Raw genomic sequence first — 25,667 nt, forward strand, 5'->3', positions numbered from 1 at the left:
ATTGGGTTCTTTGGACACTTCGTCTATCTAGCATATCTTCTCTTCATCCACAAACACCAACAGTTACTTGCCTAACATGCATAAGGCCTTGGGTTCAATTCCTAGTAAAACTGCAAAAACAAAAGTCAGATTAAAAAAAAAAATTGAAACTCTTCTATCTCAGGAACCCCTCATTCTTCAGGAAACTGGAATGGTTGGTTATCCCAATATAAACACCACCTAGAGATATAGACTACAGCTCACTTCAAGGACAACTATTCATTGGAAAAGCCAACAGGACAGGGAGAAAAGAAAGACTTGAGCTGCAACTTTTACCCTGGTATTCACATACACAAGACTTTGGTAGAAATTATTTAATGTGAGCAAGTTTTATCTGTACACAAAAGCACTTTCTGGTCTGGAGAGATGGCTTAGCGGTTAAGGTGTTTGCCTGTGAAGCCAAAGGACCCAGGTTCAATTCTCCAGGTCCCACGTAAGCCAGATACACATGATGGCACCTGTGTCTGGAGTTCGTTTGCAGTGGCTGGAAGCCCTGGCATACCCATTCTCTCCCTCTCTCCCTTCTCTGTCTTGAATAAATAAATAAAAATAAATCTTAAAAAGAAAAAAACTGGGCATGGTGGCACATGCCTTTAATCCCAGCACTTGGGAGGCAGAGGTAAGAGAATCACCATGAGTTCAAGGCCACCCAGATAGACAGATATATAGACACAGACATAGACACAGACATACAGATATATAGATATTACAACTGGCATACCATATATTCCCAGCAAATCTTAGGGAGTCTTTTCCTTTTTACTTAAATGATCATTTCAGGAAGAAATTCCCAGTGCCTTTTCACCATTATCTTAACATAATGTAAGTAGAATCTCAAGCAAATTCACCAAATAAGACTATCCAAGATGTCACTTTAAACAACCCATAAAATTTAATACTTAAAAGTAATAATAATTGGCCAGGCGTGGTGGTGCACGCCTTTAATCCCAGCACTTGGGAGGCAGAGGTAGGAGGATCCCTGTGAGTCCGACACCAGCCTGGGACTACAGAGTGAGTTCCAGGTCAGCCTGGGCTAGACTGAGAGCCTATCTCAAAAATAAACAACAACAACAAAGTAGTAATACTTGACTGAGAAGGTGGCTCAGTGGTTAAAGGTGCTTCACTGCAAAACCTGCAAGCTCAGGGTGTGATTTCCAAATACCCACATAAAGCCAGATGTACAAAGTGGTACATGTGTCTGGAGTTCATTTGCAGTGTCAAGAGGCCTTGGTGTGCATATTCGCTCCCTCTTCCTCCCTCCCAACCACTCTCTCAAACAAATAAAAATGCTTTTAAAAAAGTAACAATAAGCTGGGAATGGTGGTGCATGTCTTTAATCCCAGCACTCGGGAGGCAGAGGTAGGAGGATTGTTGCAAGTTCAAGGCCACCCTGAGACTCCATAGTAAATTCCAGGTCAGTCTGGGCCAAAGTGAGACCCTACCTTGAAAAACCATTAAAAAAAAAAAAAAAGCAACAGTGAAACTTTCTGCTTTTACCTGAAGGTTGTTGAAATCTACTTTCATAATTTCAAAGCACGCTGTCAGGGGCAAATACCCTCCAGGAATTTGGCTCATCTTCTCAGTAGTGTATGGTTCAACTGCCTCTTCAGCGCCTCCAGAAGAACAAGTTGGACTCTGAAATTTTATACTTTCTGGCAAATGGATTCCAGCAATGTCTTTAACACCCACTCTAGTGAGAGATGAGATAAGAGAAGAAAGGCAGAAAGATGGATTCAGAAATCGAGTCATACCATCTAATAATGTGTCCAGAAAAAAGTAGATATAAAAAACAAACTAAAGCCGGGCGTGGTGGTGCACACCTTTAATCCCAGCACTTGGGAGGCAGAGGTAGGAGGACTGCCGTGAGTTCAAGGCCACCCTGAGAATACAGAGTGAATTCCAGGTCAGCCTGGGCTAGAGTGACCCTACCTTGAAAAAAGAAAAAAAACTAAGGGGCTGGAGAGATGGCTTGGTGGTTAAGCACTTGCCAATGAAGCCTAAGGACCCCAGTTCGAGGCTCGATTCCCCAAGACCCATGTTAGCCAGATGCACAAGGGGGAGCACGCATCTGGAGTTCGTTTGCATCTGGAGTTTGTTTGCAGTGGCTGGAGGCCCTGGCGCGCCCATTCTCTCTCTCTCTCTCTCTCTCTCTCTCTCTCTCTTTCTCTCTCTGTCACTCTCAAATAAATTAAAACGTATTTAAAAAACTTTAAAAAAAAAAAAAACCTAAGACTTCATGGTTAAAGATTTCTAAAATTTTAGAGGTAATTTTATTCAAGAGAGAAAAATAAGCAGATAGAAGGGAATGGACACACCAGGGCTTCCAGCCACTGCAAATGAACTCCAGACTCATGCTCCACCTTGTTTCTGCATCTGGCTTTAGATGGGTACTGGGGAATCAAACCTGGGCCCTTTGGCTGTGCAGGCAGGTGCCTTAACTGCTAATCATCTTTCCAGCCCAAAGAGAGTTTTTAGAAATTTATGTTTTATTTTGTTTTATATTATTGGGGGGGGGCAGATAAGAGAGAAAGAGAATCTAATTTTTTTTTTTGTTTGTTTGTTTGTTTTTTAAGGTAGGATCTCACTGTAGCCCAGGCTGACCTGGAATTCACTCTGTAGTCTCACGGTGGCTTCGAACTCAGTGATCCTACCTCTGCCTCCTGAGTACTGGAATTAAATATGTGCGTCCCCACGCCTGGCTCTCTAAAATTTTTATATACACATATGCAGCCACATGAAGGAGAACAAACAATAAATAAGTTTATGCTAAAATTAAGAACTTAGCCTGGGAGTGGTGAGTCATGCCTGTAATCCCAGCACTTGAAGGCTGAGGTAGGAGATGGCCATAAGTATAGGACAAGCCTGGACTACAGAGCAAGTTCCAGGTCAGCCTGGGCTATAGTACCTCAAAAAAACCTCTTTTTTTTTTAATTTTCTCAAGGTAGGGTCTCAGTCTAGCCCAGTCTGACCTGAAATTCACTATATAGTCTCAGGGAAGCCTCAAACTCACAGTGATCTTCCTACCTCTGCCTCCCAAGTGTAGGGATCAAAGGCTTGCACCAACACACATGGCTTTTAATTAAGAATTTCACCTGGGCATGATGATACACGCAGCAGACAGTAAGCTAGAAAGGGGAGGACTTAAGGGGATGTACTGTATATGTGCAAGCAGAAAAACAGGTTACTCAGGGTAGAAAGGCCTAACTGAGGTCAGGGGAAGAGATTGAGTAAAGGTAGGGTTGGAGGAGGGTTAATCAAAATCTAAGAGGATAGAAATAAGTCATATGGAAACCTACATTCATGGACAATGGTGCATCCAGAAGCCATAGATTGTCAGTAAAAAAATTTCAATGCCAGGGATGGGATACCTTCCAGTGAGTTGCTGGCCAGGGAGGTCTCTGATGCCCCCAAAACATTACAGGCCAGTGCTGAGCTCTTGGTTTCCCACCCAGACCCTATTAATGAAGACTGCACATGGTTAGGCTACCAGGTCACTGAGAAATCTTGCTGGAGCTGAGCTGAAAACCTGCTCCCTGTAGGCCAGATGACAAAAAGCTGGAAAAAGCCACATTGCAAGAAACCCCATGGAAGAGAGAGAGAAAAAAAAAGTCATCAGTGGAGATAAATAACAGTGGACACTGCAAGCCTTAAGTTGGGTGCAATAGTGGCACATCTGTTATAAGGGAAACCAATTGTTCTCTAATTGGACTACAGACCCACTCCATGGGAGGGAATACATGCCTGATACTGAAAACCTATGACAGAGGAAGTCATGGGCCCTAGGGGTGTAACATCTGCTGGTGTCTGGCTAAATGCACATATTATGCTCACCAAATGGCCTGGTAAGCACTTCTCCTAATGTTCATACCCATGTATTAATGCTACTCTCACTTTTAGTTAGAGAAACTTCTTTCCAGATGGTGGTGACCTCTGGGATGACTCAAAAGGCACCACAGTGCTGAGAAGTGACAGAGGAGTGTTCAGCACTGAAACATCTCTATCACATCTTCCAAGGCTCAGGGTCCATTGCAGAAGTGGCAGGAAGAATTTAAGAGCCAAAGGAAGGGCAGGACTCTTCCAGACACAAAATGGCCTGGATATCCATGACCTCACAGTGCCTGGTGCTACCTATATAAAACCAGTATAATAGGAGGAAAAGATGACAACATCAAAATAAGAGAAACTGATTGAGAGTGAGTGGGGGAGAGGATATGATGGAGAGTGGAGCTATGAAGGGGAAAGGAGGGCAGGTAATTATCATGGTTTATTGTCTATAATTATGGAAGTTGTCAATAATAAATAAAATAAAATATTATAGCTTTAAAGATCAGAAAATTACAGGTCTTCACTCAAAATAAGCACTACATCTGCTAAGTCTATATTGTCCTTAAAAGTCCTGTTAAAGCTGGGCATGGTGGCGCACGCCTTTAATCCCAGCACTCAGAAGGCAGAGGTAAGAAGATTGCCATGAGTTTGAGTCCACTCTGAGACTACATAGTGAAATCCAGGTCAGCCTGAGCTAGAGTGAAACCTTACCTCCAACCCCCTCCCCCGCCCACCAAAAAAAAAGTCCTGTTAAACATTACTAAGCACTTACCTGTGATGTCTTCTAATCTCTGCACACTCTACTGCCATCCCAAACACAACGGCACTTGCTGGGATAACCTTCCCATACTGTTCACAATTATCATCTTCCCCTTTTGTCTGAAAACATAATAAAATTATATTGCTACAAGTAACACAAAAGTGTATATATGATGGTAAACTCTGAAAATCATAAGGAAAATCCAATAAGCTGGTTCGAGATTGATTTGCTTTTTTTGTGTGTGGGGGGGGGGTTCATTTGAAAATGAACTGGTCTTTTTCTATTTAAAATATGATTTTCTATAAACAGTAAATTTTATTATAGGTTAAGACTTCTAAACTCATAATATATGCATTCTATATGTGACTGGAGGACTACAGCAGAGGATTTCTTTTTATTTAAGATGTTTACTAATAGGCACTTGAAAGTTTATCCACATTTTTGAAAACACTATGTTGTAAAATTTTATTACAAATTAAAAGCGAAGGGCTGGGGCTGGAGAGATGGCTCAGCAGTTAAGGTACTTGCCTGCAAAACCTAAAGTCCTGGGTTTAATTCCCCAGTACCCACATAAAACCCAATGCACAAAGTGACAAATTCATCTGGACTTCTTTGCAGTGGCTAGAGGCCCTGGCATGCCCATTTTCTCTCCCCCACTCCTTGGAAAGAAATAAAAACATTAAAAACTAAATAAAAAATAAAAATGAAGCCCTTAAAAATCTCAATTAGACCCAATATGAAACAATTTAGAAATAATATATACATACATACACACACACACACACATATACATATATGCATTTTTTTGAGGCAAGCCCAACAGACTGGCCTTTATTTTTATGCAAGAGAGTTGACAGTGAGAGACAGAAGTGTCATGTCAGGGCTCAGCCAACACAATTGAATTCCAGACACACGTGCCCCCTTGCGCACATGTGCAAACTTGCACGCTTGTGTCACTGTGCATCTGGCTTATGTGGGACCTGGAGAATTGAACATGAGTCCTTAGGCTTCACAGGCAAGCTCCTAAACTGCTAAGCCATCTCTTCAGCCCAATTTAGAAAACTTTTAGCCAGGTGTGGTGGCACACGCCTTTAATCCCAGCACTCAGGAGGTAGAGATAAGAAAATCACTGTGAGTTCCAGACTACCCAGACACTACATAGTGAATTACAGGTCAGCCTGGGCTAGAGTGAAACCCTACCTTGGAAAACAAAAGAAAACTTTAAAAGCATATTGAGAATAAACAGGCTTTCTGAAAAACACATTTGTCATTACCAACAAGATATCTTTACATAAAAATAACAAAAACTAGGCTGGGTGTGGTGGCACATACACCTTTAATCCCAGCACTAGAGAGGCAGAGGTAGGAGGATTCAGTTCAAGGCCACCCTGAGACTACATAGTGAATTCCAGGTAAGCCTGGACTACAGTGAAACCCTACCTCAGAAAAAAATAAATACATAAAAATAACAAAAACCCCATGCTGGATAGATAATTCAGAAAATTCTAGTTATCTAGTCAATAGGCAAAAAACAAGCACTTAAGGTCTTTAGCACCAATCTTTTTCCTTTTCCTTTCCTCTTGTTGGATGACTGAGGTAGAGAAATAGTAAAGATGATAAGGCAGCCTTGACTCAGCCTTGGTGGGTAACCAATAGCTTTCTGATTAGCTAAGTGATCTGCTCAGTGTAAAGGAACCCGTATCTAGAATGGGGAATCAGATCAAAATCCTACGAAGACAAAAATTATGTTCCTCAATGTCAAGCTCTCACTAGTCTTTGGTTAAAAGAGGGGTTACATACATCAAATTCTCCCTAAATTAATAATTAATTATGCTTATCTCATTTAAACTATGCTAACTTCACTCTCTGTTGGATAACTGTTCTTCTTTTTCAGAAGGTAGAGAGACCAGAGGAGATAAACGACCCCTCGCACTTCAGCCAAGCCACAGCTGAAACCATAGAGAAATTAGGGAGATGAGCTAGGGTGCTGCTTCCATGCTGAGCCTCATAATCAGCATTAGAGTGAAGGAGACAGACCCTGAGGACACTCAACACCCACCAAAGCAGAGACCCAGAAGCTCCTAAGAGCTCATCACTGAAGTAGACTTAAACTCACCCACCACGGCTCAGGGAACAGAAGAGGGGGTGGAAAGATTTTAAGAGCCACAGGTTGAGACATCATGCCCAGAGGAATTCCCTTCTCCCCCCGAAAAAGTGACTGCTGCTCCCACAACATATAACCCACAACCATACAGGGAATACCTGCCACCCAGTGAGGAGGGTCCCCAGCAGAATGGGGGCAGAGATAAGGGAAAAGAGGGTACCAACACATGACGTATCCATACGAAATATGTTGTTAATAATAATAATAATAATAGCCAGGCATGGAGATGCACATCTTTAATCCCAGCACTCGGCAGGCAGAGGTAGGAGAATCACTGTGAGTTCAAGGCCACCCTGAGACTCCATAGTGAATTCCAGGTCAGCCTGGACTACAGTAAAAGCCTACCTCAGAAAAAAAGAAAATTAACAAAATGTGCCAAGAAAAAAAAAAGGTCTCAAGACAGTACTGCTACGCTCCCTATTGGGGGCCTGCCGCAACTCCCAGCAACAATGGCCAACCCAGCAAACGCCCCAAACTACACTCCAGAAGGCCATGGTCAGCGCCTCCACCAGTAGCCTCAACTCCTATGACTTCCTTCCTGGAGTAGATCTGATGGCTGACACTACCAGTACCTTGCTTCTACACTCCCCTCCACAACGCCATCATCAGCTCCGCAGCCCCAAACTGGAAACCTCAATTCCTATGACTTCCTTCCTTCCTGGAGAATTTTTGGCTCCCACACCTCACTGGGGCACACTAGTGTGCACTGTATTACATTGTTGTAATATGTTTTCTCGTGGATATCTTTCCAGCAGCACAGCATGTTTCTTGACAGTGGGAAAAAATGTTTCATACTGCACTGCTATACTGGGAGCCAATAAATATCTGTTGAAAGAATGAATTTTTTAAAAAAACTATTTTTATTTATTAATTTGAAAGCACAGAGACAGAAAGAAAAAAACAGAGAAAAGGAGCAAGAGAGTGAGTGTGCTACAGACTCAAACTGCTGCAAACCAACTCCAGACACATGTTCTGCTTCATGCACCTGGCTTCACATGGGCCCTGGGGAACTGAACCTGGGCTGTTAACCTTTGCAGGAAAGCACCTTAGCCACCGAGCCATCTCTCCAGCTGGAAACAATGAATTCTCAATGTAATCTAAGTGTGATCATACTGCTTACCTTTGGTTGCAAAAGTAAATGCTCCCATGCATGGATTAAACTCTCCACAATTCCTTCTCCAAATAAACCTGCATCGACGGTTTCTGTTACAACCAGGGACACTCTACAGAGAGATTTTTTTAAAGAGACATGTAAATAAAATGTTATACTATTAATATAAATATGTCAGCCAGGCGTAGTGGTGCACACCTTTAATCCCAACACTCGGGAGGCAGAGGTAGAAGGATCATGGTGAGTTCAAGGCCACCCTGAGATTACAAAGTGAATTCCAGGTCAGCGTGGGCTAGAATGAAACCTTACCTTGAAAAATGAAAATAAATAAATAAATAAATAATATGTCAAAGCTGAGGGAAAAAATATTCTTACAATACAGAAACAATCTACATGTAAAAGCTTCTAATACAGTTCATTTGAGTATCTACTACCCCTGAATCTTAAAATGGTCAACTTAAAAAGAAGTGATTTATTTGAGAGAGAGGGAGACAGAAAGAGAGGCAGACATGTACAACAGGGCCTCCAGCCACTGCAAACGAACTCCAAACGTATTGCCACCTTGTGCATCTGGTTTTATGTGGGTCCTGGGGAACTGAACATGGGTCTCTAGGCTTCGCAGGGATGTGCCTTAATTGCTAAGCCATCCCTCCAGCCCTTGAGGTCAACGTTTGTCTTCACTGCTCCTTCTCTTGCTCTGAGGGTGGGACAGTCAACACAACCTCCCCTGGGACTGTTGTCTCCTTGACTCTTCTTCCACTAAGCCCTTAAGAATAGGTGCTATTGGGCTGGAGAGATGGCTTAGCAGTTAAGCGCTTGCCTGTGAAGCCTCAGGACCCCAGTTCAAGGCTCGGTTCCCCAGGTCCCATGTTAGCCAGATGCACAAGGGGGCGCACGCGTCTGGAGTTCGTTTGCAGAGGCTGGAAGCCCTGGTGCGCCCATTCTCTCTCTCTCCCTCTATCTGTCTTTCTCTCTGTGTCTCTCGCTCTCAAATAAATAAATAAATAAAAATTAAAAAGAATAGGTGCTATTCTCCTAGGCATATATCCTAAGAACTCATCTCATTTCCTTAGAAGTACATGCTCAACCATGTTTATTGCTGCTCAATTTATAATAGCTGGGAAATGGAACCAGCCTAGATGTGCCTCAACTGATGAGTGGATAACGAAGATGTGGCACATTTATACAATGGAGTTCTACTCAGCGGTAAAGAAAAATGAAGTTATGAAATTTGCAGAAAAATGGATGGATCTAGAAAGGATTATACTAAATGAGGTAACCCAGGCCCAGAAATCCAAGCGCCACATGTTCTCCCTCATATGTGGATCCTAGCTGCAGATGATTAGGCTTCTGCGTGAAAAGGAAAAAACTCAGTAGCACAGGCCAGTAAGTTATAAAGGAGATATAAAGGGAAGAGAAAGGAAGGGAGGAGGCTACTTAATAGGTTGGTATTATATATATGTAAGTAGAATGATTGAGATGGGGAGGGGATATGATGGAGAATGGAGTTTCAATGGGGAAGGGGGAGGTATTACCATGGGATATTTTTTATTATCATGGAAAATGTTAATAAAAATTGAGAAAAAAAAAAAAAGAATAGGGCTGGAGAAATGGCTTAGCGGTTAAGTGCTTGCCTGTGAAGCCTAAGGACCCCGGTTCGAGGCTCAGTTCCCCAGGTCCCATGTTAGCCAGATGCACAAGGGGGCACACGTGTCTGGAGTTCGTTTGCAGAGGCTAGAAGCCCTGGCGTGCCCATTCTCTCTCTCTCCCTCTATCTGTCTTTCTCTCTGTGTCTGTCGTTCTCAAATAAATAAATAATTTTTTAAAAAAGATTAAAAAAAAAAAAGAGAGAACAGGTGCTTTTACCAGGTGTGGTAGCACTCAGGAGGCAAAAGTAGGATGATCACTGTGAGTTCAAGGCTACCCTGAGATTACATAGGTCTGCTTGGGCTAGAGTAAGACCCAACGCTAAGCACTCAGCTTCGTACCCTAACACTCTACAAACACATTCTCTACCAGCCAGACATGCTGGTACGTGCCTATAGTCACAGCATTTGAACAATAGAGGCAGGAGGATCAAGAGTTTAGAGTCATCCTCAGCTAGAAAGTGAGTTTCAAGCCAGCCTACATTACATGAGATGCAGTCTCAAAAAAAAAGAAAAAGGAAAAAGAAAAAGAAGACAACCCAAGGGTGTGAAAGTGCAAAGTCTATATATTTAATACTTATGACTACATATATTTAGACTACAAAGACTATCTCATGGCTGGAGAGATAGCTTAGCGGTTAAAGTGCTGGCCCACGAAGCTTAAGGACCCACGTAAGATCCCACGTAAGCCAGACGCACAAGGTGACGCAAGCGCTCAAGGTCGCACATGCGCACAAGATGGCACATACGTCTGGAGTTTAACTGTAGTAGCTGGAGGCTCTGGTGTGCGAATCCTCTCTCTCTCTCTCTCTCTCTCTCTCTCTCTCTCACTTTCTCATTTAAAAAAAAAAAAAAAAAAAAGCTTTAAGAGCTGGGAGTTGTGGCACACACCTTTAATCCCAGAACTCAGGAGGCAGAGGTAGGAGGACCACCATGAGTTCAAGGCCACCCTGAGCCTGAGACTACATAGTGAATTCTAAGTCAGCCTGAGACCCTACCTCAAAACAACAACAAAAATGGCTTTAAGAAAAAGAATTATCTCTGATCATCTAGTCCAGCATTTTGAAGTCTAGACATCTGCTTGTAGTCAAAGCAAATTAGTAACAGTCAGAACTAAAACTCTTATTTCAGTGGATTCAAAACCAGTAATTCTAATAAGTTAATCTTGGAGAAAAATAAAAATTGAGGGGCCTTAATCATTCCTGCATTCTCAAAGGCAGGAGCTCTTCATAATCTCTCCTGTTTCCTTCTCTTAAACTAATAAAGTCTCTCTAAACTTTAAGAGAAAAAAACCTACTAATTGAATCATATGAACAGTTGATTTATGTTATGAGTTTACTGTGTTTCCTTTCCCAAATAACTATATTGAAATTCTAACTCTCATATGCTATATTTGAAGACAGAGCCTTCAGGAGGCAATTAAAGACAAATGAAGCCTTCAGCCCAGGGCCCAACCCAACAGGACTAGTGTCTTTGTAAAAGAAGAAACGCTGGTGATCGTTCATGCACAGAGGAAAACCTGTATATGGACTCAGACAACAGGGCATCAATGCAAGACAGGAAAAGAACCTTCACCTGGAAAAATAGTGTCTGGGGGGCTGAGGGCATGGTTCAATGGTTAATGATGTTTTCTCACAAGCCTACTGGCCTGGTGTTCAATTCCCCAGCCACCCATGTAAAGACCAAAGGGTATTTATTTGCAGCTGCAAGAAACCTTGTCACATGTACAAACAAAGAAATAAGTAATAATCTTAAATTTTATTAAAGTGTCTGTTCTTTAAAACCCAAACACTGTGACATTTTGTTACTGCAACCATGTAGAGCAAGACAATGGGGTTCTTCTATAAAATGGGCTAGCTTTCTCAATCTGACAGACTTCTTCCATGAGAATACAGAGACCACTAAAAAGTGCTAAGTACTATGCAGACACTGTTAAACATGGAAGGCAACTAAAACCATTGTTCAAATAACAACAGAGTACCACAGAGTTTCCTTAAATATAAAGTGAATTTAACTAGTATGAGGAAACACATGACCCAGAAGAAATCACACAAGTCTACCTGCAGAGAAGAGAAGCTCTGCTCTCTGAACCAACAGTGCTGGGCTGAAGACGCACAATCCCCTTCCCATGCTAGACTCCACTCCGCTGCTGATCGGTCACAGCGAGAGACACACTGCGAGCCAAGACCGCTGGGAGCGTACTTAAAGCGCCTAAAGGATGCGAGCCAAACCTTTCACAAGTGAGACTCGCAAAGCTTCGTCCAAATGACAACAGAGTGTGGGAAGCCCATGGAGACGGGGTGCTCGCAGTTTATTGTGAGGCACACTTGCTACGTAGTTACTGATCACACAGCCTCGCAAAGCTTCATCCAGATGAGAACAGTGAGAGTGTGGGAAGCCCATGGAGACGGGGTGCTCATAGTTTACTGTGAGGCACACTTGCTAAGTAGTTACTGATTACAGAGAATGCTTCGCCCACTTTATAAATTAGAGCACTCAGCCAGGCGGTGGCGCACACCTTTTATCTCAGCAGAGGTAAGTGGACCACCATGAGTTCAAGACCACCCTGAGACTACATAGTGAATTCCAGATCAGCCTAGGCTACAGCAAGACCCAACCTCAAAATACAAACAAAAAATAAATTAATTAATTAAGACCACTGAAATTGAGAAGCAAAGTAACCAGTTGAAGGTCAAGTGTTTTTTTTTTAAGAATTTATTTATTTATTTGCATGCATGTGTGTATGTATGGGTGTGCTTAGAGGAAGTTTGGCCACTGTAAGCCAACACCAGGGGCATGGACCACTCTGTGTGTGGCTTTACAAGGGTGCTGGGGAACCACGGCTGGCAGGCTCCTTGGCAAGCAAACACCTGTAACCATTGAGCCCCTCAACTTTCTTTAAGTTCCTTGTTGAAGATTTTTCACAAAATGTTTAAGTATTTTTACCAGGTATATGGTATTATGAAAATACATTTCTACTAAATTGATATCCCTGTCTTCACAAAACGAAGGTATTTGTATTTTTGTTAAGACTAGAAGCTAGAAATGTGTCTTAATTTAAAAAACAAAGCCAGGCGCACAGTGGCCCATGTATCTGGACTTTGAATGCAGCTGCTAGAGGCCCTGCCATGTCCATTCTGTCTCTGCTTGAAAATTAATTAATTGATTAAAAATAAACAAATAAACAAACTAATGAATTATAAACATTTTAGTTTACAGGGCCATACCTTTTTAAAAGTATTTTTATTTACTTATTTGCAAGCAAAGAAAGAGGGAAGAGAGAGACAGAATGGGAATGCAGGGCCTCCAGCCACTGCAAATGAACTCTAGATGCTTGCGTCACCTTATGCATCTGGCTTTACGTGGGTATGGGGCACTGAACCTGGGTCAGACTTTGCAGGCAAGTGCCTTACACTGAGCTGTCTCTCCAGCCCCCAGGGTAATACCTTTCAGGAATGTGTTTTGGAATTTCGAGGTCGAGGGACTTCATATGCAGGAGTTTTATCCCAGCTTCCATCTTGTTCGCAGCCACAACGTCCCAGGCAAGCTCATACATGGTCTTGGACAACTCACAGGCGTACACCAAGTGGGCTCCAGCCCTCTTAGCAAACATGCTACAAAAGGGAAAGAAAACGCTGCGTCTTGTTCATGTTTTGGTAAGAGAAGGGTCTGTTAACATGGGTTCTCCTTTCACTCTTTAACACCCACGTGATTCGGTCTGCTCTTCAGCTACTGCTCTTGTTTAGGAACAATCATTCAGGAGTTGGTGACACGGACACTGTTAAGACACACCTGGCAAGAACATACATCACAGGTATTCTAGATTGCTCCAGAATGTTCATAAAATAATGCTCTTATACTCATCATGCAAAATTTCAGTAATAAGTCTACTTTTTTCTTAGTTTGCTCCAGATCTTGAGAAATAACTTATGTTAATAATAATAATGAATAACCCTAAGTCTATTATGAGAAATGACTTCCACCTTTAAATCCCAATGTTCTAGCTTTGGTAACTGGCAACATCTTTAACTTACACAATTATACATGTATATATCCTTAGAGTAACAGTTACAACAAACCTCAGTATCCCGGTTCCTGCTCCAATGTCCAGGACACTCTTGGAGCCTGCGCGCACTGCCTTCTGGATGGCGGCGTCGTAGACCCTGTTCCGCTTGGTGTCGTTAAGCATGATGAAGTGCCAGCGTTCCACCAGCCAGTTTGCAACACGGTGAAAATTCTCTTTTGCATCATTGAAATCAGGGTTTAGCTTCACCGCTTTGCGAAAATACCCAGCTGCCTCGTCTCTAAAGCCCATTCTAGGAAAGGAAATAAGAACGAGAGAAAAGATGCACGAGAGCAAGTTAATCTTTACAAACTATGATCATATACAGTATACTTTATATTGCAATGTGTGCTATTCTGTTGCGCAGTAAAAAGATATTCCTTCCAGGGACTGGGGAAATGGCTTAGCAGTTACGGCATTTGCCTGCAAAGCCTAAGGATTTGGACCCCAGGACCCACATAATCCAGATAAACAAGGGGGCACATGTGTCTGGAGTTTGTGTGCAGTGGCTAGAGACCCTGGCATGCCCATTCTCTCTCTCTATCTGTCTCTTTCTTTCTCATAAATGTTTATTAAAAAGATATACTCCTTCCTCTATGATAACATACACACACACACACACACACACACACACACACACACACCCCAGAACAATTAATCTGAAACTAAAATGAGTGCCTGTCATTTGACACAGTATTGCTTTTTGTTTGAATGTGGTCCCATTTGGAAGTCCAGAATGTCTTAACAATACTCAAGGTGAATGGTCTGATGAAGTTTCTTTAAAATTGACAAGATGGTTAACAATGAGGAAGTATGAGTTAGAGGAATTCTACCAGTTCAGCTTTGCGGCTCAGAGCTGGTCCACACATTTCTGGTTAGGAACAGAGAAGTGTAGAAATAGGCGGTGTTTAGTGACTCACACAGCAACGTGGTCCTGGTGGAGAGCCAAGCATGTGGTCAGGGCGCTCACATGTAGAGCAAAGTATGCACGAGGCTATGTGCTGCTGCAGTCTGACATGTGAGCTGCATACTTCCCATGTGCAGTGCATCACACTGGCTTACAAACAATGAGATATTTGAAAGCTGGGCAAGGGGATTTTCATGGTTTGAGAAGCATTGTTCTAGATAGCTTGATAGTCTCCCCCTCCTTTATTTTCTATTTTTTGTTTCTTTATGCATGAAAAAATAATAAGTTGAGCCAGGTGTGGTGGCACATGCCTTTAATCTCAGCACTTGGGAGGCAGAGGTATGAGGATCACCATGAGTTTGAGGCCAGCCGGAGACTCCATAGTGAATTCCAGGTCAGCTTGAGCTAGAGTGAGAGATCCTACCTCCAAAAACCAAAAAATAATAAGTTGGGGCTGGAGATATGGCTTAGTGGTTCCTATGAAGCCTAAGGACCCAGGTTCGAGGCTCTATTCCCCAGTATCCACATAAGCCAGATGCACAAGGTGATGCATGTATCTAGAGTTCATATGAAGTGGCTGGAGGCCCTGGTGCACCCATTCTCTCTCTCTTTCTCATTCTGTCGCTCTCTAAATAAAAATAAATTTTAAAAAATACGTTGTGGACTAGAAAGATTGCTTATTGGTTAAGGCACTTGCCTGCAAAATCTAAGGACCCAGGTTTGACTTCCCAATACCCATGTAAGCCAGATTCACAAGGTGGCACACACATCTAGAGTTCATTTGCAGCAGCTGGAGGCCCTAGCACACCCATTCACTCTCTCTCTAGCTGCCTCTTTCTCTCTCCCTCAAATAAATAAATAAAATTTAAGAAATTAGTCATTATGGACATGCCTTTAATCCCAGCACTCGGAAGGAAGGCAGAGGTAGGAGGATCATCATGAGTTAAAGGCCACCCTGAGACTACAGATGAATTTCAAGTCAGCCTGAGCTAGAGTGAGACCCAACCTAAAAAAAAAAAAAAATTTTTTTTTAAGTAAGTGTTAAGGAATGTAATGTAATGAATTAATCTTTGCCCCTAGTTTCATGAGTTTACTGTGCAGCTGCAACAGAAAAATCACATTATTTTGACAGCTGGGGCTTCTTTTAACAAATAATTGTTAACCTAAAATGATTTTTTTGCGGGGGGTGGGAGGGCTGGCTTCAAATTCATGGGGAGCCTCCTACCTGTGCCTTCCAGGTTCTGGGATTAATGGCATGTGCCACCATGCCCAGCTCAAAAAAAGAATTTTTTAAACAAAAATCTTCTATGTATCTCTACATTTTTGAGGCATTCCATTTGATACTAAAACAAATACTTATAATCTTACAGTGAATCCCATACAGAGTTTTTATTATCACACATAGATTACTTTTAAAGATAGTTATGAAATGTCGCTACATACTGAACAAAATAAAGAGTATAATAATGAGATTACTGATCAATACACCTTCCCCAGAGCCCTGGCCACGGGAGACAAGCTTCCAGCTAAGAGAATCCAAACACGTTTAGGAGAAATTCTGTGGTCAGGCAGGCGCTCTGCAGCTCATTATTAGCAGCATCACAGGCTGGCTGGACGGGACTCAAGGGCAGGGGAGTCAGAGCAGAAATGCATGACACTACGGGAAGGAGCAGGACAGCCATTCACTTGCCAACCCGACAGAACCATGCCCTCTCCCCATTACCCTGGAGCTTTCAAACTCAGAGGCAAGGCTAACCTTGCACTCTCAGAAATGGTTATGCACACATGCTGGTGCTGGAACCGGTTAGCCCGGCTGGCCACGCTGGTATCCTCTGAAAAGTCCGCTGAGGAGGCGAGAGCTTGACTGGCCTTTGGAAACTTGGATTTGGAGAGGGTCCCATTGCCATACCTGATAAGGGTGGCTTCAATTATTTGCACAAACAATGTGGTTTATGTTGGATACCAACTTTATTTGGGGAGTCTAGAATGTGGGCATGTACCAGGCAGATGTGGTGCCTAAGTGTCTAGCCTCCAATAGGAATTCTGGGCACCAAGCCCTGAGGAGCTTCCTTATTCCATATGCGCTGTAGTGACTCACTGCTAGGGGAGGAATGTGTCCTGTGTGACATCACCGAGAGGACCTGAGGAAAACCATTCCTGGGTTCTTGCAGACTTGGGCCCATTTACCTTTTCCCTTGGCTAATTTTGCTTTCTATTGTGTCACAGTTAGAAACCAGGACCGTGATTTTGTTGTTGTTGTTTTGTTGTGCTTCTCAAGGTAGGGTTTCAACCTAGTTCAGGCTGACCTGGAATTCACTATGTAGTCTCCGGCTGGCCTCAAACTCATGGGGAGCTGCCTCTCGAGGGCTGGGATTAAAGGTATGCACCACCATGCCCAGCTCGATTTTTAAAATATATCTTACTTATTTATTTATTGGAAAGAGAGAGAATGGGCATACCATGGCCTCTAGCCAATACAAACAAACCCCACACACATGTGCCACCTTCTGCATTTGGCTTATGTGGGTAGTAGGGAATTGAACCTGGGTCCTTAAGCTTTACAGGTAAACACCTTAACCATTAAGCCATCTCTCCAGCCTCCCAGGGCTATGATTTTAACTGTGAGCCCTCCTGGCTAATTAGCAAATCCAAGCCTAATCTTAAAGAGATTCCCAACACAGCCAGTTACTGACTTACCACCAAACTTACCCTTTCTGCCTGCTGTGTGAAAATAAATCTGGCCCTTGCATTTTCCTACCACCTGGTGACGGTGCTGGCGGGAAGGGCTCTGCATTCTAGTTTCAGTTTGCTCAAGGCCGCCACACCTAGCTCCCCACAGGCATGGTGGCCACCCAGCGACAGGCAGCTTGCCCAGGGTGTCACCCTGCCAGAGGTTTTCTAATAGCGTGCCCTGTGCTTGGCACTTCCCATGAGGCTTTCTCTCACATCCCCAAAGGCAAAATTCCAGCAAGTCCCAGAAAAGCTATTTACCAGGTCCCTGGCAAGGCACTGCAGTGACTTCTGTGCCAAGGTATGAACCATGCTCCTACCCTTTCTACCAAGGACTGGCACGAGACATGCGGGGAGAGCTCTTCCTTGGATACTGTATATCAGCCCCAGAAGTGGAGTACACGGAATACTAAATAATCACAGAACTGCCATAACATTACACACTGCACCTTGCATCTCTGTGTTCTTTTGTTTGTTTGCTAGTTTTTCCAGGGTAGACTCCCATTCTAGCACAGTAAGACCTAGAACTCGCTCTGTAGCTCCCGACTGGCCTTAATCTCCCATCAATCCTCCTGTCTCTTCCTCCCAAGTGCTGGAATTAGGAGCACGCACCACACCTGGCACCCTATACTCTTTCCAGCTCTGCTATTACTAATCATTCCTCGTTGCTCTAATCCCCCGCCATAATCCCCTGTTAGAATTACTGTCAACAGCCTGGCATGGTGACACATATGCCCAGTCTCAGCTACTTGGAGGCTAAGACAGGGGGCTCACTTGAGCCCATGTGTTCACGATCAGACTGAGCAACACAGTGAGACTCCATGCCAAAAACAAAACAAGACATATCACCGTGTAATTTATCCCTGATGCAGACAGATACAGAATAATCCCTAGCAAGAAACGATGAGATCACCACAAACCTGAAGAGATGCTCTCCCATACTATTGCAGATCACCTCATCATCAGGAAACAGTTCCAACGCCTGCTCGTAGCAACCAAGTAAGTCTGGTATCCGATTGAGGGCATCCAGCTCTTCAGCCCATCGGAAAAGCGTGTACTGAAAAGTTTCCTTTGAGGCAGAAAAGAACATGTGAATCAGTGAATAACGAATACACAAGTGGGGCTGGAGAGATGGCTTAGCGGTTAAGGCATTTGCCTACAAAGCCAAAGGACTTCGGTTCAATTCCCAAGTACCCATGTAAGCCAGATGCACAAGGTGGCGCATGCGTCTGGAGTTCGTTTGCAGTGGCTGGAAGCTCTGGTGCACCCATTCTCATTCTCTCTCTCTCTCTCTCTCTGCCTCTTTCCCTCTTTCAAATAAATAAATAAAATACTTTAAAAGAATATACAAGTGGAGCCAGGCATGGTGGTGCATGCCTTTGAACCCAGCACTCAAGAGGCAGAGGTAGGAGGATTGCTGTGAGTTTGAGGCCACCTGAGACTACATAATGAATTTCAGGCCAGCCTGGACTAGAGCGAGCAAGACCCTGCCTTGAAAAACCAAAAAAAAAAAAAATATATACAAGTAAAGGGGAAGTGGGGGAGGGAGGGAATTATGGTTTATTGTCTACAAGCCTAAAAGCAGCTAGAGATTGATCTACCATATGACCCAGCTATAGCACTCCTAGGCATATATCCAAAGGACTCATCTCATTTCCTTAGAAGTACATGCTCAACCATGTTTATTGCTGCTCAATTTATAATAGCTGGGAAATGGAACCAGCCTAGATGTCCCTCAACAGATGAGTGGATAATGAAGATGTGGTACATTTATACAATGGAGTTCTACTCAGCGGTAAAGAAAAATGAAGTTATGAAATTTGCAGAAAAATGGATGGACCTGGAAAGTATTATACTAAGTCAGGTAACCCAGGCCCAGAAAGCCAAGCGCCACATGTTCTCCCTCATATGGGGATCCTAGCTACAGATGACTGGGCTTCTGTGTGAGAATGAAAATACTTAGTAGCAGAGGCCAGTAAGTTGAAAAGGAGACATAAAGGGTGGAGAAAGGAAGGGAGGAGGATACTTAATAGGTTGATATTGTATATATGTAATTACAATGATTGTAATGGGGAGGTAATATGATTGAGAATGGAATTTCAAACGGGAAAGTGTGGGGGTGGGGAGGGAGGGAATTACCATGGGATATATTTTATAATCATGGAAAATGTTAATAAAAATTAAAAAAAAAAAAAAAAAGAATATACAAGTAAAGGGGAAGTGGGGGAGGGAGGGAATTATGGTTTATTGTCTACAAGCCTAAAAGTTGTCACAAAAAAAAAAGAATATATTAACACTGAGAAGTACAGTGTGTGGAACTATGATTGAATGATTGCCTTACATTTCATTCAACTTTAGTCAGCACAAATACTCACATTCAAAAAACAATGTTACCATCAACTGGCCACAAGACGCACAATTAGTGTGAGCTCTCCGAGAGCCCCTGCCATTCATCACTGCCACATCACACACCCTGACTCTCTCCTTGCTCTTTTTTTGTAGGTGTTTCAGGGGTTTGTTCTTGGCCCTCTTCTTTTTTCTTATTCATCCCCAACAGACTGGCTACATCTATATAAACAAGTTCTCTTCTGAGGCCCAGAATCACAAAAATAGCCCCTGTTTAGTCAGTTCAACCAGGCAGGCATTGGATGCCCAGTGTCCTCAAGTTTGACTTGATCCTAGTATTCCATCATCAGTCAAAATGAACTTGGATTAAAACACAGTGAGGGGAGCCCCATGTGTGTTGGCGCACGCCTTTAATCCAAGTACTCGGGAGGCAGAGGTAGGAGGATCGCCAAGAGTTCGAGGAAAGCCTGAGACTACATAGTGAATTCCAGGTCAGCTTGAGCTAGAGCAAGACTCTGCCTTGAAAAACCAAAAAAAAAAAAAAAAAAAAAAAAAAAAATTGCAATGAGGGGGCTGGAGAGGTGGCTTAGAGGTTAAGGAGCTTTCCTGTCAAGCCTAAGAACCCATGTTTGTCCCCCCAGATCCAGCATAAGCCAGACGCACAAAGTGGCAAATGTGCAAGGTTGCACATGGCACAAGGTGGTGCACATGTCTAGAGTTTGACTAAAGTGGCTGGAGGCCCTGGCAGGCCAATTCATTCCCTCCCTCCCTCCCCCGCCCCCCCCCACACACACACAAAAGGTCCAGTCTGTTGGGTTTGCCACACACACACACACACTGAAGTACTGGGGAGATGGCTCAACAGTTAAGGCACTTGCCTGAGAAGCCTAAGGACCCAGATTTGATTCCCTAGTACCCATGTAAAGCCAAATGCACAAGGTGGCACATGCATCTAGAGTTTGCAGTGGCAGGAGCCCTGGCATGTCCATTCTCTCTCTCAAATAAATAAAAAATTAAATAAAATATTTTTTTAAAAAACACAATGAGGAGGACTGGAGAGATGGCACAGCAGTCAGAGGCACTTGCTGGAAAAGACTGATGGCCTGGGTTCAAATCTCTAGTACCCACACAGAGCCAGGTGCACAAAGTGGCACCTGCGTATCTGGAGTTCATCTACAGTGGCAGGAGGCTCTGCCACATCCATTCTCTGACTCTCTTCTATCTCTCTCTCTGCCTGCAAGTAAATAGATAAAATTATTTAAAAAATAATAACATGAACCAGCAGTGATAGCACACACCTTTAATCCTAGCACTCAGGGAGGCAGAAGTAGGAGGACTGCTGTGAGTTCAAGGCCGGCCTTAGACTACCGATTGAGTACCAGGTCATCCTGGGCTACAGTGAGACCCCACCTCGAGGGAAAAAAAAATACTAAATGATTTAACGACACTTTAAATCACTTTCACATGCCTTACACAGAAGAGTCAATAACTACAGTCTAGCTGAAAGAGAAGGATAAAGGAGGACAAGGTAGGTTGTGAGGGGTGAAAACAGAGATTATAGTAAATGCATCAAGAGCTCTATCACTACAAAGCCTGAGGGTGAGGATGTAGGTCAGCATCACACACCATCCTTGGATGCTTAAAGCCCTGGGTTTGGTCCCTGGCAACAAAAAACAGACAAGCAGTTGAGTGTGGTGGAAGCATGTATGTAGGTAGCAGAGGGAATAAAAGGAAATAAAAATTGTGCAAATGAGACTTTTGCAAAGAAATACGAACTTTGTTCTTTACGAATCCAAGCTAGTTTCTGAATTCTACTGAGCACTAGGCATAATAAAACAAATACTGAAAAAAAAAATTTTTTTTTTCCCCAGGTAGGGTCTCACTCTAGCCCAGGCTGACCTGGAATTCACTATGTAGTCTCAGGCTGGCCTTGAACTCACAGGGATCCTCTTACCTCTGCCTCCCAAGTGTTGGGATTAAAGTGCGCACCACCATGCCTGGCTTATGATTTTCAAAAATATATTTATTTATTTGAGAGAAAAAGGGAGAATGAGTGTGTCTGAGCCTCCTGCTACTATAAGCAAACTCCAGACACATGCACCACTTTGTCAATCTGGCTTTACATTGGTACTGGAGAGTTGAACCCAGGTCATCAGGCTTTGCAAACAAGTACCTTTAACTGCTGAGCAATAACACCAGCCCAAAATGGTTTTTATTTATTTATTTGAGACACAGAGAGAGAATAGGCACACCACTGCCTCTAGCCACTGCAAACAAACTCCAGACACATGTGCCACCTTGTGCATCTGGCTTACATAGGTCCTGGGAAATCAAATCTGGGTCCTTTGGCTTCGCAGGCAAGTTCCTTAATTGCTAAGTCATCTCTCCAGTCCCTGCCAAAATATATTTGTGTTTATTTTTATTTATTTATTTGAGAGTGACAGAGAAAGAGGCAGAGAGTGAGGATGGGTGCACCAGGGCCTCTAGCCACTACAAACAAACTCCAGACACATGTGGCCCCTTGTGCATCTAGCTAATGTGGGTCCTGGGGAATCAAACCTGGGTCTTTTGCCTTTGCAGAGAAATGCATTAACCGCTAAGCCATCCCTCCAGCCCCAAAATGTTTTTTTTTAAATATTTTTTGTTCATTTTTTATTTATTTATTTGAGAGTGACAGACACAGAAAGACAGATGGAGAGAGAGAGAATGGGCACGCCAAGGCTTCCAGCCACTGCAAACGAACTCCAGACGCGTGCGTCCCCTTGTGCACCTGACTAACGTGGGACCTGGGGAGCCGAGCCTTGAACCGGGGTCCTTAGGCTTCACAGTCAAATGCTTAACCGCTAAGCCATCTCTCCAGCCCCCAAAATGTTTTTAATTTAAAAAAAATAGCCAGGCGTGGTGACTCATGGCTTTAATAGCAGCACTTGGAAGGCAGAGGTAGGAGGTCTGCCATGAGGTCCAGGGCAGCCTGAGACTACAGAGTGAATTCAATTCCGGGAGAGCCTGGGCTAATGTGAGACCCTACCTCAAAAAGAGAGAGAGAGAGAGAGAGGGAGAGGGAGAGAGACAGTGTCTCATACAGTCCAGGCTGCCCTTAAACTATGCACCCTAGAATAATCTTGAACTCTTACCTCTCCGTCTATTATCTACTAAATGCCAAACACAGGGCTGCCCCTCCATGCCAGTTTATGTGGCGCTGGGGACAGAACCCAGGGCCTCGTTTATGCTAGGCAAGCACTAACTATCTGAACTGTATCCCCAGCCCTGGAGGTCCTTCAGTCTACTGCTGCCTACACAGAGAAGCAAAGTATCTCATTACACCGCCCATCCTCTCGCCTAGGCAGCAGGTCCTGACTTTACACTGTATGTCTGTGGATGACCAAGGTCTTGATGCTACTGACATCTAGTGGACAGAGGGTAAAGTTGCTGCCCGACCCTGTACAAGGCACAGGACCACCCAGCACGAAGAGTGAGGCAAGCAAAACACCCACAGGGCACAGGTGGAGAGATCCTGGGCTAAATAAATGCAAGTCGCCTGCAGCAGGAAACTGCGTGCGAATAAGTCGTCAATTTTGAAATGTACATTCTAAAACTATTTGGGAAAAACAAGTACTGCAGTCCAACAGGATAACTGTTGAAAACAATCAGCAATTGAAGGGTAAAGACACACTATCAAATAACTACCTTAAGATAATCGTACACTTTATTCAACCACAGAGACCCATCTACAGGTCCAAATGCAAACGCTCCAAGGCAGGAAGGAGCAAACTTAAATTAGACAAAGGTAGGAAAAGCAGATTACCATCGTCTTCAGCTGCGAATGGAGGGCCTGTCGAATCTTAAGGAAGACGGAAGATTTGTAATATAGATGTGACACCACTTGAGTTTGGTTGCAAAAACCTGCCTGGGTTAAAGACGAGATGGACTGCATCCACAATCAATAGAGAACCCGTCCCCCACAGTGGACAAGTGACTGAAGCTCGAACTAGGGTACCGCTGGTGGTGGGCTTGTCGTGGGTACAGGGTAAATAGATGTAAGTAGCAACCCTCAGGCATACACCTAAAACACACACACACACACACACACACACACAGCACCCCCCACCCCCTTGTGGCTTCGAACATGATCACCTTCACGTCGTCTTTGAGCTCCGGAGCCAGGCTGAGCACCAGGAGGTAATGGGCATAAGCAGTGCCAAAGTCCCGGGCGCCCAGACAGTGCTCTGCGCTCTGCAAGGACCGCGACAGCAGCTGCTCCCGGCCGGCGGCACCGGCGCCAGCCCGGGCGTCGCGGCGGGTCCTGGGCCGCGGGTTCGGCATGGCCGCTGGGGCCCTCGGATGCTCACGGGAGGACGCTGTGGTCCAGGGAACCATAAAATGGAGCCCCCACCCTCCCCACGAACAGAACCTCGGGACCAGCTACGACCGAAGGGCCAGGACAGCCGGGAGCGGGGCGCGGATGGAGGCGGGGAAGTCCTCAGGTGAACGCGCCCCGCGCCCGGGAGGAAGCTCCGCCCCCTTCCCCCCCTCCTCTGGAAAGCTGCGCGCGCAGAGCGGGTGGCGAGGCCGCGCCCGCGCGCGGTGATGACGTCGTCGAGCGTCGTCCACGCGCCCGCGCTCTCGCCTCCCCTCGCGAGAGATGGTCCGCGTGCCCGCGCGTAGTAACAGGTTGTCCTTCGCACCCTTCGCTCTGCCATGGGCCCGATTTGACCGCTGAAACCGGATTCGCCCGTCTCTCTTTCTCTCTCTCTCTCACCGTCCTCCCGCAGTGAGTGCTGTGCTCGGGACCCTTGGTCTTCGCAGGGTCGCTGCTGGAGGCCGGACCTGGGGCTCACACCCCCGGGAGGCCAGCAGCGTGAGCGCCGCCCAGATGCACACACACGTTTCCTAGAAAACCCTCGTCTGCATCCAGATGGCCTCCAAGTGTAGCCCCCCCGAGTTGTATAACTCCACGTTTTAGGAGGCAATGGAGCGTTATAGGAATCATAATTTGAAAGACGCCCTTGGAGGACTGGAGAGACGGCTTAGCGGTTAAGGCGTTTGCTTGCAAAGCCTCAGGACCCAGGTTCGATTCCCCAGGTCCCACGTAAGCCAGAGATGTACAAGGTGGCACTGAAAGGCAGGATGGAAAATTTTTAAGTAAACTTAGTGAAGAAACAGCTGGGGGACAGCCTGAACTGTATATTCAGGAAGGAGTAAATAAAAAATAGGCTAAAAATAGGCTGCGGGTGGCCCAAGATAGGGTTGGACCGGTCAACTTAAACTTTATGTCCCGGGAAGAGGAAAAACAAAAATACAGTTTTGAGAAAAACCGAAATAATAAAATAGTTTCTCCAAGATAGCCTGACCAAGGACTTAAACGCTGGTTATGCACAAATAAGATATGTAGACATAACTGTACAAGCTTTGCAAATACCCTTGTGAACCCCCCCCCCCTTTTTCCCTTCCTTGCTAAAAACCCTATAAAAAGAAATACCCAATAGGGCTCAGGGTCCATTCCTCTGTCTCCTGCATGAGGCAAGTGTCGACCCCAGAGCTCTGGTTTCCCGAATAAATCCTCATGCTTTTGCAGCAAGCCCAATCTCCTGTGTGTCTTTGGGTGCGTGCTCTCCCGAGACTTGAGTGAGGGTCTCCCTCTGGGGGTCTTTCAGCACATGCATCTGGAGTTCGTTTGCAGTGGCTGAAGGCCATAGTGCACCCATTCTCTCTCTCTCTCTCTCTCTGTCTGTCTCCACACACACACACATATATACACATACATATATATGTGCATGTATGTATATACCTCTTTCTCAAATAAATAAATCATTTTAAAAAACAGGGCTGGACAAGCGCCACATCTTCTCCCTCATATGTGGATCCTAGCTACAGATGACTGGGCTTCTGTGTGAGAATGAAAATACTTAGTAGCAGAGGCCAGTAAGTTAAAAAGGAGACATAAAATAAAAGGAAGAGAAAGGAAGGGAGGAGGGTACTTAATAGGTTGATATTGTGTATATGTAAGTACAATGATTGTGATGGGGAGGCAATATGATGGAGAATGGAATTTCAAAGGGGAAAGTGGGGGGGAGGG

At 44.3% G+C, this 25,667-nt stretch overlaps 1 protein-coding gene across 1 annotated transcript in view; it reads right to left on the reverse strand.

Moving 5' to 3' along the window:
* Nucleotides 1-24,093, reverse strand: part of Prmt9 (protein arginine methyltransferase 9) — a 42,912-nt gene extending 18,819 nt beyond the window's left edge. The window contains exons 1-7 of the mRNA XM_004655851.2: nt 23,726-24,093; nt 18,166-18,314; nt 13,625-13,861; nt 12,992-13,159; nt 7,909-8,011; nt 4,637-4,743; nt 1,537-1,729 (exon numbers count right to left, since the gene is read on the reverse strand). Of these exons, the coding sequence (XP_004655908.2) occupies nt 1,537-1,729; nt 4,637-4,743; nt 7,909-8,011; nt 12,992-13,159; nt 13,625-13,861; nt 18,166-18,314; nt 23,726-23,968 (1,200 nt within the window). The 5' untranslated portion in view covers nt 23,969-24,093. The remainder of the gene's footprint in view (nt 1-1,536; nt 1,730-4,636; nt 4,744-7,908; nt 8,012-12,991; nt 13,160-13,624; nt 13,862-18,165; nt 18,315-23,725) is intronic.
* Nucleotides 24,094-25,667: the final 1,574 nt, after the last annotated feature.

The sequence above is a fragment of the Jaculus jaculus genome, chromosome 12 (assembly GCF_020740685.1).
Source record: "Jaculus jaculus isolate mJacJac1 chromosome 12, mJacJac1.mat.Y.cur, whole genome shotgun sequence".
Lineage (NCBI taxonomy): Eukaryota > Metazoa > Chordata > Mammalia > Rodentia > Dipodidae > Jaculus > Jaculus jaculus.